General features: G+C 40.8%; 1 protein-coding gene across 1 annotated transcript in view; it reads left to right on the top strand.

Moving 5' to 3' along the window:
* Positions 1-12,416, top strand: part of kif15 (kinesin family member 15) — a 158,928-nt gene that overhangs the window by 114,689 nt on the left and 31,823 nt on the right. The window contains exon 28 of the mRNA XM_069913478.1: positions 11,350-11,445. Within this exon, the coding sequence (XP_069769579.1) occupies positions 11,350-11,445 (96 nt within the window). The remainder of the gene's footprint in view (positions 1-11,349; positions 11,446-12,416) is intronic.

The raw sequence follows: 12,416 nt of genomic DNA, 5'->3' as shown, positions 1-12,416 counted from the left end.
CCCCATAGTGTAAATTTAGATAATGTCTTCCTATTCAACTGCATTCTGGGCCCCATAGTGGAATTTAGGTGTGTCTACTGATGCAACTGCATCCCTTTTTTCATAAGCTAGTCTAAATCCTCCATTACACCTGTCAATAGTGAGAGAATAGTCCAAAATACAAGTCAACCTAGTTTGTATGAGTATCCTATAAGGTCCTTCATAGGGCATTTCTAGAGGATGATCAAGTGTTCCCCTTCAGATGAACACATATTTGCAGTTTTTGAGGTCTTCAGGCACAAAGGAAGAGTGTTCTCCATGTGATGATTGTGGTATAGGGGTCAATTTTCCTATGGTCTCCCTTAGCCTGCTCAACGGTTCCTTAGGATCATCACTGGAGTTGAAATGGTAGGGGACAAACTCCCCTGGAACCACCAATGGTGCGCCGTACACGAGCTCAGCAGATGAATCTTGGAGGTGCTCCTTTGGAGATGTTCTAATGCACAGTAATACCCAGGGCAGCTCATCAGCCCAGTTCGGGCCCTCTAACTGAGCCATCAAGGCTGAATTGAGATGTTGATGAAATCTTTCCACCATTTCATTGGCCAGGGATGGTAGGCATTCGTATGATGAATTATTATACCGAGCAAGCGAGACCAGGCCATCCACAGCGAGGAAGCAAGTTGTGATCCTCTATGTGAAGTAACATGCTGGTAAACCAAAACAGGATACCCAGAAACTGAGGAGTGCCCAAGAACAACAAGAGTCTGTAGTAGTATCTACCATAGGCATGGCCTCTGGCCACTACATAAACCTGTCTATTACTGTTAAAAGATAACAGTATCCTCTTGAAACAGGAAGCAGACCAACAAAGTCCATGTGGACATGAGCAAAATGCTGAGTAACTGCCAGGAAGGACTGCAGTGGTGCCTTAGTATGCCACAGAACTTTTAGCAGGCAATGCAGGACCTCACCATTTGTGTGATGTCTTTTTTAAGACCATACCATACGAATGGTCGATTTAATCGATAGATGTGAGAGACCATGCACAAAGTCGAATACTCGACATTTCCATGATGCTGGAACTACTGGGTGTGGTAGTTAGTTTCTTCTGGGAGCTGCTCACATCATGAAGCTTCTTTTCGATTTACTGTCCAGAATCCCCAGAACCATCCATTGGATGGAAGAGGGAAACAATGCCTTCTTGAAGACAAAAGATTTGCTGACTCACCACTATGCTCAGCTACCCACTATGAAGCCACTGTCCTTTCTACAGACATTTCCAGTATGGCCATAGGAGGTGCACTTCAGCAATATGTCAATGGAAACCTTTAGCATTCTTCAGCCGCCATCTTAGTGAAGCAGAAATACAGTGCTTTTGATAAGGAGCTTTTGGCCATTTACTTGTCAATTTGTCGCTTGATATATCACCGAGGAGTAGTTTGCCATTAACTCCAAACTATACATTTTTCAATTTCAGGTTCGTGATTGCAGTCCGATAAGCCTTAGTCTCCTGATCATGTTCTTGGGTTGTGGCCAAAGCTGTGTAGTCAATACCTTGATCTGCAGACGAAACCTCGAATGGAGCAGAGCGGGAAAGTGCATCAGCTATTACATGGTCTTTTCTGGAAATATGTAGTATTTTTGTGGAGAATTCTGAAATGAATAATAATTGCTGCTGTTGTTTTGCTGACCAAGGCTTTGCGCCCTTTGAAAATCCAAATGTTAAGGGCTTGTGGTCGGTGTACATAGTAAATCTCTGCCCTCCAAAAAATAGCAAAAGTGTCAAATAGACAAGTAAGTGGCCAAAAGCTCCTTATCAAAAGCACTGTATTTCTGCTTCACTAAGATGGTGGCTGAAGAATGCTAACGGTTTCCATTGCCCGTTGCACCTCCTACGGCCATACTGGAAATGTCTGTAGAAAGGACAGTGGCTTCATAGTGGGTAGCTGAGCATAGTGGTGAGTCAGCAAATCTTTTGTTTCCCTCTTCCATCCAATGGATGGTTCTGGGGATTCTGGACAGTAAATCGAAAAGAAGCTTCATGATGTGAGCAGCTCCCAGAAGAAACTGATGGTAAAAATATACTATTCCCAAGAATTCCTGCAGACTTTTAACCGTAGCAGGTCTTGAGTATTTGTAATGGCCTCAACTTTGGATGTCAGCGGAGTCACGCCTTCCTGAGTAGTCCTATGCCCTACAAAATTAATCACTTCTTGTCCAAAAATGCATTTATTTGGATTGATTGTCAGTCCATACTTTTGAAGATGAATAAAAAGTGTATGAAGATGTTCCAAATGTTCTTCCTTAATCCCACTGGCCACTAAAATGTCATCGAAGTAAATGAACTCTTTGGTCATACTGCGTCCTAAAGCATCCATCACCCATTGAAATGATTGAGCAGCATTCTTTAATTCGAATGGCATTTGTAAAAATTCGAACAACCCAAAAGGGATAATTATTGCTGTTTTTGGAATGTCTTCTGGCTCTACTGGTACTTGGTGATAGCCACACACCAAGTATATTTAGAAGATCTTTGATCCATGCAAATTAGCTGAGAAATCCTGAATGAGGTATCAGATAATGATCCAGGATGGTGGTGTCATTGAGCTGCCTGTAATCTTTGCAAAGTCTCCAACCTCCATTGTGTTTTGGGACCATATGCAAGGGAGATGCCCAGGGACTGACAGACCTACTAATTATGCCTAGTTCCTCCATCTTGGTAAACTCTTCCTTAGCTAAGCACAGCTTCTCTGGAGGCAAGCACTTCACTTTAGCATGGATAGGAGGGCCCTTAGTATAAAAGCGGTGAGTAACACTATGCTTTGCAATGGAGGCAGAAAATTGTAGAGTTGTAATCTCAGGGAATTCTTCCAACAGGTTGGAGAATTCATCTACTGGTTTACAGTGTTTGAAGGCACAGAGCAAGGGTATAGGCATCTGCCAGAGGAACAGTCTGAAAAGTAGTTACATCTATTTGCCAACACCCTTTTAAGGTGACGAAGAATGAATGAACCCAAAGAAAATCTGCACCAAGCGAGGGTCGGGTTTCTGCTGCTATAATAAATGGCCAAGTGTAGAGATGATTCTCAAACTTGACATTCATCTACCTGGTGCTAAAGGTCAGAATATTGGAACTGTTAACTGCTCATAGTTGCAGGTCCAGAATAGGAATGTATGTGTCAAAACTGGTGGGTGGAAACACATTAACTTCTGAACCTGTGTCCACCAGAAATTATTGCTGGGACAACTGGTCCCAAACATACAGTAGGCTTGCAGGTTTCTTGCCACTTACTGCAGCCCTTGCTGGCAGTTGGCTTGGGCGTTTCCTGCAAACGGGCAGGGTGGAGGCACTTGCGGGCATTAACTTTCCAACGCCTGTGGTTATAACACCAAGACAAGGTGTCCACAGGCTGCTTGCTTGTCTTGGGGCGTTGCCTGCTTGATGTGTTAAAAGTACGAGACTGACATGGGGTCAATATTGGAGGGGTTGGTTGTGCAGAGTCACTGCTTTTTAGCCAGTCATAGAAGGTCTGCTTCTGCCGCTACATCCCTTGGGTTTTCAAATGAACAGTTGGATAACAAGAGCCCAATATCATCTGGCATTAGCTATAAAAAGCTGCTCGAATAACATACTGGGCCTTTCGCCAGCTGCCAGGAACAGCATTTCATCCATTAGTTCTGAAGGGGCGCCGTCTCCCAACCCATCAAGATATAGTAGTTTGCCTGCCCTTTCCCAACAGGAGATACCATATACATGTAAGAAAAGAGCTTTTAAAGCATCATACTTACTGGTATGTGGTGGATGCTGTAGGAAGTTGCCAACCCTCTTAGTGATGGCCTGGCCCAGGGCACTGACAAGATGATAGTAACAAGTGGTGTGCAATTCGAATTTGTGAAGGTGAAATTGTGCTTCAGCCTGTTGGAACCACAGTTCAGGCTCAGCTGTCCAGAAAGGTGGTATCATAGCAATGGCTGCAAAGTCCATGTTTGTCTAAAAATACGTTGGACTCGGTCACCAATTGTGGCCACTAGAATCGCAGTGGACATGACAAAATAATCATACAAGGTGTTTCTAGAGTGAATTAAATGGATTTACTCTACATCACCCACGCAGCCTTTTAAAATCCAGAATCACATGCCCGACATGCGCTGATGCAATCACGCACTGACATCACATGTCTAGTTTGATGCCTCCTGGGAGTTGTGGTATCGCCATAGCACCACTACAATACAACATTAAAGATAGAAAGTTTCAATTTGTAAAGATGTGGGGCCCATTCATAGAATATAATCATGTTTGGAAGATTTGAGAATTTGAATGTTCTGGAGATTCTCTATCCGACATCTGGAGATTGCTATCTATTCCTTAAGTTTCCTTCTTTTACAAAGTTACCTTGATTAGAAGAAGGGGGTAGATTAGTTTTTTTTTAGGGTTTTATCATTTTTTTATTTGGATTAATTTGGTAAATATGGGTTAAAAATGGTTGTCATGGATTAATTCATAGCTTGTTTCACATGTGGATTAAGGATATGGTTCAATGTCGTGTACTTGTATCTATGTGAGATGACTTGTTATGTGTGTTTCTTAAAATTTTGTACTCAAATTTGTTAAACTCAGTTAAAATATTTTAAAAAGAAAAGAGATTGAGGGAGGCAGCAGAGGGTGGCAGTTGGGGACAGGAAGTTGGGGGAGGGGTGATGGTGGCATTTCCAGCATTGCAGTGGAGCCAGGAGCTGCTGCCCTAGTCCTTGTTTTCACTCTGAGCTAAGTATTCTTGTTGCTTTCCCATTCATTTGATTTGGGTACCCTCAGTATTGCTGCTTAAGATTGTGAGTAAACCTCATGCATAAATGTTGATGAGACAGGAGTTGGACTATTGTTTGCAGTTCTGGTCACTCAGCTATAGGAAAATTGTCATTAAGATGGAAAAGGTGTGGAGGAGTCATGTGATGTAGTAGTGGCCAGTAGGAGAATACTCGCCCTCTCCAGAAAAGAAGAAATAAAGTGAAGAAAATGCAAAGCTCAAGAAACACATAATACAACAAATAAAAGATAAAGGTGTGGAGAAAAGAAAGAAAATGGCACCTAAGAAGGAAAAACCAAAAACAACGGGATAAAAAGGAAAGACGCCTTACCTGCATGAAGAGGCAAGGACCCGCCGTGGACAGAGGAGCCCGCTCCCCGAGGTTAGTGGAGACCGCAAGGTCGCGACCTCCCGACCACGGGACTGCAAAAATGGCTCACTGAGCCAAACAAAAGTGTGAAATGCGCACAACAAGGAAAAGGAAAACACCTACGGGAGGGGGGCCCAGCTGTGGAGTGAACCAACACAGCGCGACCAGCTGAGAGATGCCCGACAGCAGGGCTCTCAGCTGGAAGAAGAGGAAAGCAACTTGAAAGGGAGTGATAAGAAAGAAAAAGAGCAACAGGAAGCCCAACAGATAACTAGCCCAGAAGAAGAGGACCAACAACAAGAAGCCATGAAAAAAAACACCCAACAAACTGAGGCAAGCAGCTCAACAAGAAAGTCAGAAGAGACACAGATACAAGGAAGAGAAGTAGAAAGCACAAACCCAAGAGCAGACACAGAAGAAGAAGAACACCAAGCTCTTCACAGAGGAATAGAAGGTAAAATAGATGGACAGTACATAGATTTTAAAAAATTTCAAGAACAAATGAAAGCATTAAAAGAATGGTTGACACTAGAATTTAGTGAAATGAAAAGAAAAATGAAAAATACAGAAGAAAAAGTGAGTAGAATAGAGATGGTCATGACAGAAATAGGGAAAAGATTAGAAAATGTGGAAGAACTAGAAATGGCTGTAGAAATGGAAGTGAATGATTTAAGAAGAAAATTGGAAGAAAGTGACGAAAAAGTTAGTCCCAAGAGTTGTTAGCTCAGAAGATGGCTATAATGGAAAACTATAGTAGGCGAAACAATATAAAGATAGTGGGCCTAAAGGAAGATGAAGAAGGCAAAGATATGAAAGAATTTATAAAAGAATGGATCTCAAAAGTCCTGGGAATGCCAGAAATGCAGGAAGGAATGGAAATAGAAAGGACACACAGAACATTTGCCCCGAAACCACAGTCACAACAAAAACCAAGATCCATTTTAGTAGAATTTCTGAGACACACGACAAGAGAAAATATATTGGAGAAGGCAAGGAATAAAATTAGAGAAGACAAAAAAACCATTGGAATAAAAGGGTCAAATTTTTTTTTTTTACCCAGACATAAATTTTAAACTCTTAAAGAAGAGGAAGGAGTTTAACACAGCAAAATCAATCCTATGGAAAAAGGCTATAAATTTATGGTAAGATATCCAGCGCTGCTTAAAATAGTTATCCCGGGGGAGCAAAACAGACTGTTCTCAGATCCGGAGAAAGCACGAGAATTTGAAGAACGCCTGCAAGACAGAAAGAGAGATGAAGAGATGTAACAAGGACAAAGAATGATGACAAACTACATATAAAGATGTAAAAATAATGTATAAGTAAGAACTAAAGAAGGGAAAGAAAAGGGAAGTAAGGGGGGGGGGAAAGAGAAGGAGAGGGTGAAGATAAAAGTCTTCTGGAGTGGGTTGGGTGGGAGAGAATAACAGTCACTGCGAAATCAGTTGACACTTGCGAATGGGTTCGCAATCCTAATGGAGAAGGAAGTTGTGGTTGCCCAGCAAGGGATAAGGGGCAACTCAGAGAGGGGGGGGGGGACACTTTTGGTTAAGGGAACTTTAGATGTGGGAGTGGTTTAAGTATTTTATGTTTTAGAAGTGTTGTCATACATTGAGTTCAAAAAAAGGAAAACTGAGAGATGAAAATGGGGAAAAGGGGAAAGGTGGTGGTGAGGAAGCGGAAATGAGGTGTAAACAGATTATGAGATGGCCACGTTGAACTATATGACTATAAATATTAATGAAATACATAACCAAATCAAAAGGAAGAGGCTATTAAATTTACTGAAAAAAGAAAATATTAGATATAGCATTCATGCAGGTAACACATCTAACTGAAGTGGAACATAATAAATTAAGGAGAAACTGGGTAGGGCACGTAACGGCATCATCATATAATTCAAAAGCCAGAGGTGTAGCTATATTAATCAATAAAAATGTACCAATCAAAATAGAGGAGGAAATAATAGATCCAGCAGGGAGATATGTAATGATAAAGTGTCAGATATATTCAGAATTCTGGAATTTGGTCAATATATATGCACCTAATGAAGAGGATCAAAAGTTTATGCAAGATACTTTTTTGAAGATTGTAGGGGAATATATTGATAGGAGGGGATTTTAACCTTAATTTGGACCCAAAGGTGGATAAAGCTGGACAAAAGACGAGCGAAAAGAACAAAGTAGCCAAATTTATGGTTAAATTAATGCAGGAAATGCAACTGTTGGATATATGGAGGAGGCAACACCCAAAGGAGAAGGAATTCTCATATTATTCGAGTAGACATAAAACATACTCAAGGATTGACATGTTCCTGTTGTCAGCCCATATCCAAGGGAGAGTTAGGAAAATGGAATATAAAGCTAGATTGCCATCTGATCATACACACCTGTTATTAGCAATAGAACTGGAGGACATCCCACCAAGAACATATAGATGGAGATTAAACTCCATGCTACTTAAAAGACAGGAATTTAGAGAATTTATTGAACGCCAAATTAAAATGTACTTTGAAATAAATACGGAATCCGTGAAAGACAAATTTATATGCTGGGATGCAATGAAAGCCTTCATTACAGGGCAGATAATAAGTTATGTAACCTCCAGCATGTGTTTTTAACTACCCAAGGAAAAAAACCTGACCTTCTCCATGCCGCTCATGATTTATAAACCTCTAAGTCAACCCTCAGACTCCTGCATTTCAGGAGACCAATCCCATTCTTTCTTTGTAACTCAAGCTGTCCAGTCTCAGTAAAACCCTAGTGGATCACTTCCACACCTTTTCCATCTTTTTTTTTTTAAATTTTTTTTATTTTTCACACTATGAACCATATTAATCAAAATACATACAAACATTTCCCTCTTGAATATACACAGTGGCATTTTCTCCCCTTTTTCCCCCCCTCCCTGCCCACCCTCCTTCCCACCTCCCTCCAAACCCATTAAACGTTTAACATATACAGTGCAATAAACCCATTGAACAATGTCATCACACAATGAAAATAAACAAGAAAATTGTATCATCTACTTTTACACACTGGATCAGGTCATTTTGTCTTCTTCTCATTCTATCATTTTAGGGGGTGGAGGTCCGCATTAGGCCCTCTCTGTTGTGTTCCATGTACGGTTCCCAAATTTGTTCAAATAATGTGACTTTATTTTTTAAATTATATGTTATTTTTTCCAATGGAACACATTTATTCATTTCTATGTACCATTGCTGTACTCTCAGGCTCTCCTCTGATTTCCAAGTTGACATACATTTTTTTGCTAAAGCTAAGGCTATCATAATAAATCTTTTTTGCGCTTCATCCAATTTGAGGCCTAATTCTTTAATTCTTATATTACTTAGAAGAAAGATCTCTGGATTTTTTGGAATGTTGCTTTTTGTGATTTTATTTAATATGTGATTTAGATCTTCCCAAAACTTTTTCACTTTCTCACATGCCCAAATTGCATGTACTGCTGTTCCCGTTTCCTTCTTACAGCGAAAACATCTATCTGATAATGTTGGATCCCATTTATTTAACTTTTGGGGCATGATATATAGCCTGTGTAACCAATTATATTGTATCATGCATAACCTCGTATTTATTATATTTTTCATAGTACCAGAGCATAACTTTTCCCATATTTCATTCTTTATGTTTAAATCTTTTTCCCACTTTTGTTTGGGTTTATAGCTTATTTCATCATTTTCTTTCTCTTGCAGCTTGATGTACATGTTTGTTATAAATCTTTTTATTATCGTTGCTTCTGTAATCACATATTCAAAGCTGCTTCCTTCTGGTAATCTCAGTCTGCTTCCCAATTTGTCCTTTAAGTAGGTTTTCAGCTGGTGGTATGCAAACATTGTACCATGAGTTATTCCATATCTGTACTTCATTTGTTCAAATGATAATAAACTATTTCCCAAAAAACAATTTTCTATTCTTTTAATTCCTTTTCTCTCCCTTTCCCTAAAGGAAAGGTTATCTATTGTGAAAGGGATTAGCTAATTTTGCATTAATAATAATTTTGGTAGTTGGTAATTTGTTTTTATCTGTTCTACGTGAATTTTCTTGCATATGTTGAGTAAATGGTGCAGTACTGGTGAACTATATTGCACCAGTTTTTCATCCCACTTATAAAGTATATGTTCTGGTACCTTCTCCCCCATTTTATCTAGCTCTATCCTGGTTCAATCTGGTTTTAGCTCAACTCACTCTTGATATCATCAACATCAGCTCTATTTCTCCACCCAATTCCACATCCTTCATTTTTGTTGGACTTTCATAACTGAACATCCACAGAACCCTGGGAAATGATTAAAACAAAATATGATTAAGACAAATTCACAGAAAAATATTTCGAGAGCTTGTGCCTCTTCCATGGTTCTTCGAAGAATGAGATACAAACTCTCCGTTCGCTCGGATATTACAACATATGATGTCATAGTAACTATTGATAACACTACAACAGCAATTTTCTTTTTTTATTTTTTTACACTATGAACCATACTGACCAAAATACACACAAACATTTCCCTCTTGAATATACACACTGTCATTTTCTCCCCTTTTCCCCACCTCCCTTCCCTCCCTCCTTCCCACCTCCCCTCCCCACTCACTCAACGTTCAACAAATACAATACAATAAACCCATTAAACAATGTCATCACACAATGAAAATAAACAAGAAATTTGTGTCATCTACTTTTACATCCTGGGTCGGTTCATTTCGTCTTCAGGGATAGTCACAAAATTAACAAAAATCTAAAACACAAGGTTTTAACTGTTACAGGGTAGGGGTGTTGGTTCCGTGTATGCATAAAGGAGATAGGGAGGAAAAGGGAAAAGAGAGACAGAGGAAAGGGGGCATGGAGAAACTTGGGGGAAGAGGGGTGCTAAACAGAAGCAAGAGAAGTTGATATTATGCCCAAATGGAATACAAGGTGTTCTCAAATTTGTGGGGTACTCTCAATCTGGCTGTGCATGGGACCAGGAGTGGCCGGGGAAAGGGAGAAAATGGGAGTGCGCATGGGTAGATTTGTGAGGGAGTGATAGAAGGGAAAGCTCATGTGGCTGGATCCAGATGAGGAAGGAGAAAGAGTGGGCAGGTGCACATGGCTGGACCCAGTGGTGGAGGGAGAGAGATCATGTGTAGCTGGATCCAGAGGAAGAGGTGGGATGTGGGGGGAGGGGAGCAATTAGCTGTGTTCAGGTGAGATTTTATCCATGGGGGGGGGGAGTGGGGGTGGAAGAGGATGGAGCAGGTAGCACCTGGGAGGAGATTAGTGGATTTGACCAAGGGCTGCTGATGCTACACTCTGATCATGAAGGAAGATGATGAGTGGAACCAGATAAGGGAGAGATAGTGGTCTCTATAAAGGAAACCTGGTAAGGGAGGGATGGGGTGGCTGGATGAAGGGAACCCGGTAAGGGAGGGATGGGGTGGCTGGATGAAGGGAACCCGGTAAGGGAGGGATGGGGTGGCTGGATGAAGGAAACCTGATAAGGGAGGGGTTGGGTGGCTGGATGAAGGGAACCTGGTAAGGGAGGGATGGGGGGTGTGATGAAGGGAACCTGGTAAGGGAGGGATCGGGGAGTTTGATGAAGGTTACCAGGTAAGGGAAAGATGAGGGGGTCTGATAAGCTAGTGGGACTGGGGAAAGAAACTAGGTAACAAGTGATGGGTTGTGGGGCAGATGCTTGGGAGGACCAGTGTAGATCAGGAAGGAGGGAATGCAGGTGACCTGACATTAGAAAACCCGAAATTCATGCCATTGGGTTGCAGACTGCCCAGACGTAACATGAGTCACTATTTTCAACCCAAAATGTAGACAAATCCTTTGCATCCAGCAGCTCATTCTTGCTCTGTATCTCAGCACCTGAGGTCTCTTGTGTCTTCAGTAGAAGACTGTTATAATTACAGAAATAACAAAGTTATGTGAAGAAAATTTGGGTAGTATGATTAGTGCAAGCAACCAGGTTTCAAATTCACCGCTGTCTGCAAGGAATTAATGTTTTCACCAATTTCCTCCCACCATCTAAAAACAGACAGAATTCATAGGTTAATTGCAAGTCATGGGTTTCATGGATTGGAAAGGCCTTCCACTGTGCTATATCATTTTTAAAAAATTTAAAATAGTTTAAAATCTAGTTTTATTGTTTAAACTAATTGGGCATTTACAATATTATTGTGGAATTTGCAGCTGCAGATAAAAGACGTTGAAATTCAAACAATAAAATGTGAATACGAAAGGAATATCCAGCAATTCAAATCATTGAGAGAAGCTTCTGACTTGAAGGTAAGCTGGCTGAGGAATCAGCATTATTCTGCATGTACCCCATCAATGGTTCTCTACTTTCTGCAGGTGTGGCCTTGCACAGGTGGGCCATTCTGTTTGGTTCTTGCTAAGCTGCAACTTGGTTTGTGAAATGTAGGATAGCTTGTCTATTTGTCTGAAAATGGCTGTGATGCTTTATTTCATATTGTAAATAGATATGTTTTAAAGGAGATAAATTGTGGGGTTATTTTATATAGTGTAGGTATCAAACAAACACAGGTACTTCACAACACAGATCTCATTTAAAATGCCAAAGCTCTGCTCAAGCCAGACAGTCCAGGCTGCCAATACCTTTGTAAAAACAATGGAAACTGCTTTGCTGAAGGACTTCACAAGTAGGTGTTAAATGGACATGCTGAGGAGTAATGAATTATTGTTTTGAAAAGCAACAGATGAATGGACTCAGAAGATTGGCTCCAGTGCTGCAGTCTGTTGTTCTAAGAGGGTCATGTGGTTTTCTCTGTGTGAGAGAGAGAAAGAGAGAAAATTCAGTTCTACAGTTCGGCATCAGCAGCTGGGACTGGAACATGACAAGCTGGCAACCCCATTTTGAAGACGGGTTGTGAGTTCTGAGTTCAGTCTGGTCAAAACCCTTGTGGTCTATACAAGAGGAGATGGCTTGCTGTATAATGTTTCACTTGAAATAAGGAATGCAAAAAGGAACTCTGGTGACCTGGAGGAAAGATGTTATCATCTGGAAAACACTGATTGGACAAGTTTCTTCAGCAAAACACTGACTTTCTCTGAAAACCATCAAGAACCTTCCTGAGCAGTAAACATTTACCTTTCCACACCAAAGCCTGGTGAAGATTCATAAATGTAAAATTCTGTGCACAGAATAAGAATTGTCGAATACTTGGAGGAGTGAGAAGTGAGATTGGACCTGCGAATCAAAGAACCTTTCTGAACTTATACGCATTACATACACGTGT

Source organism: Narcine bancroftii, chromosome 1 (assembly GCF_036971445.1).
Source record: "Narcine bancroftii isolate sNarBan1 chromosome 1, sNarBan1.hap1, whole genome shotgun sequence".
In the NCBI taxonomy this organism is placed as follows: domain Eukaryota; kingdom Metazoa; phylum Chordata; class Chondrichthyes; order Torpediniformes; family Narcinidae; genus Narcine; species Narcine bancroftii.
This window is presented reverse-complemented; position numbering and strand designations above follow the sequence as displayed.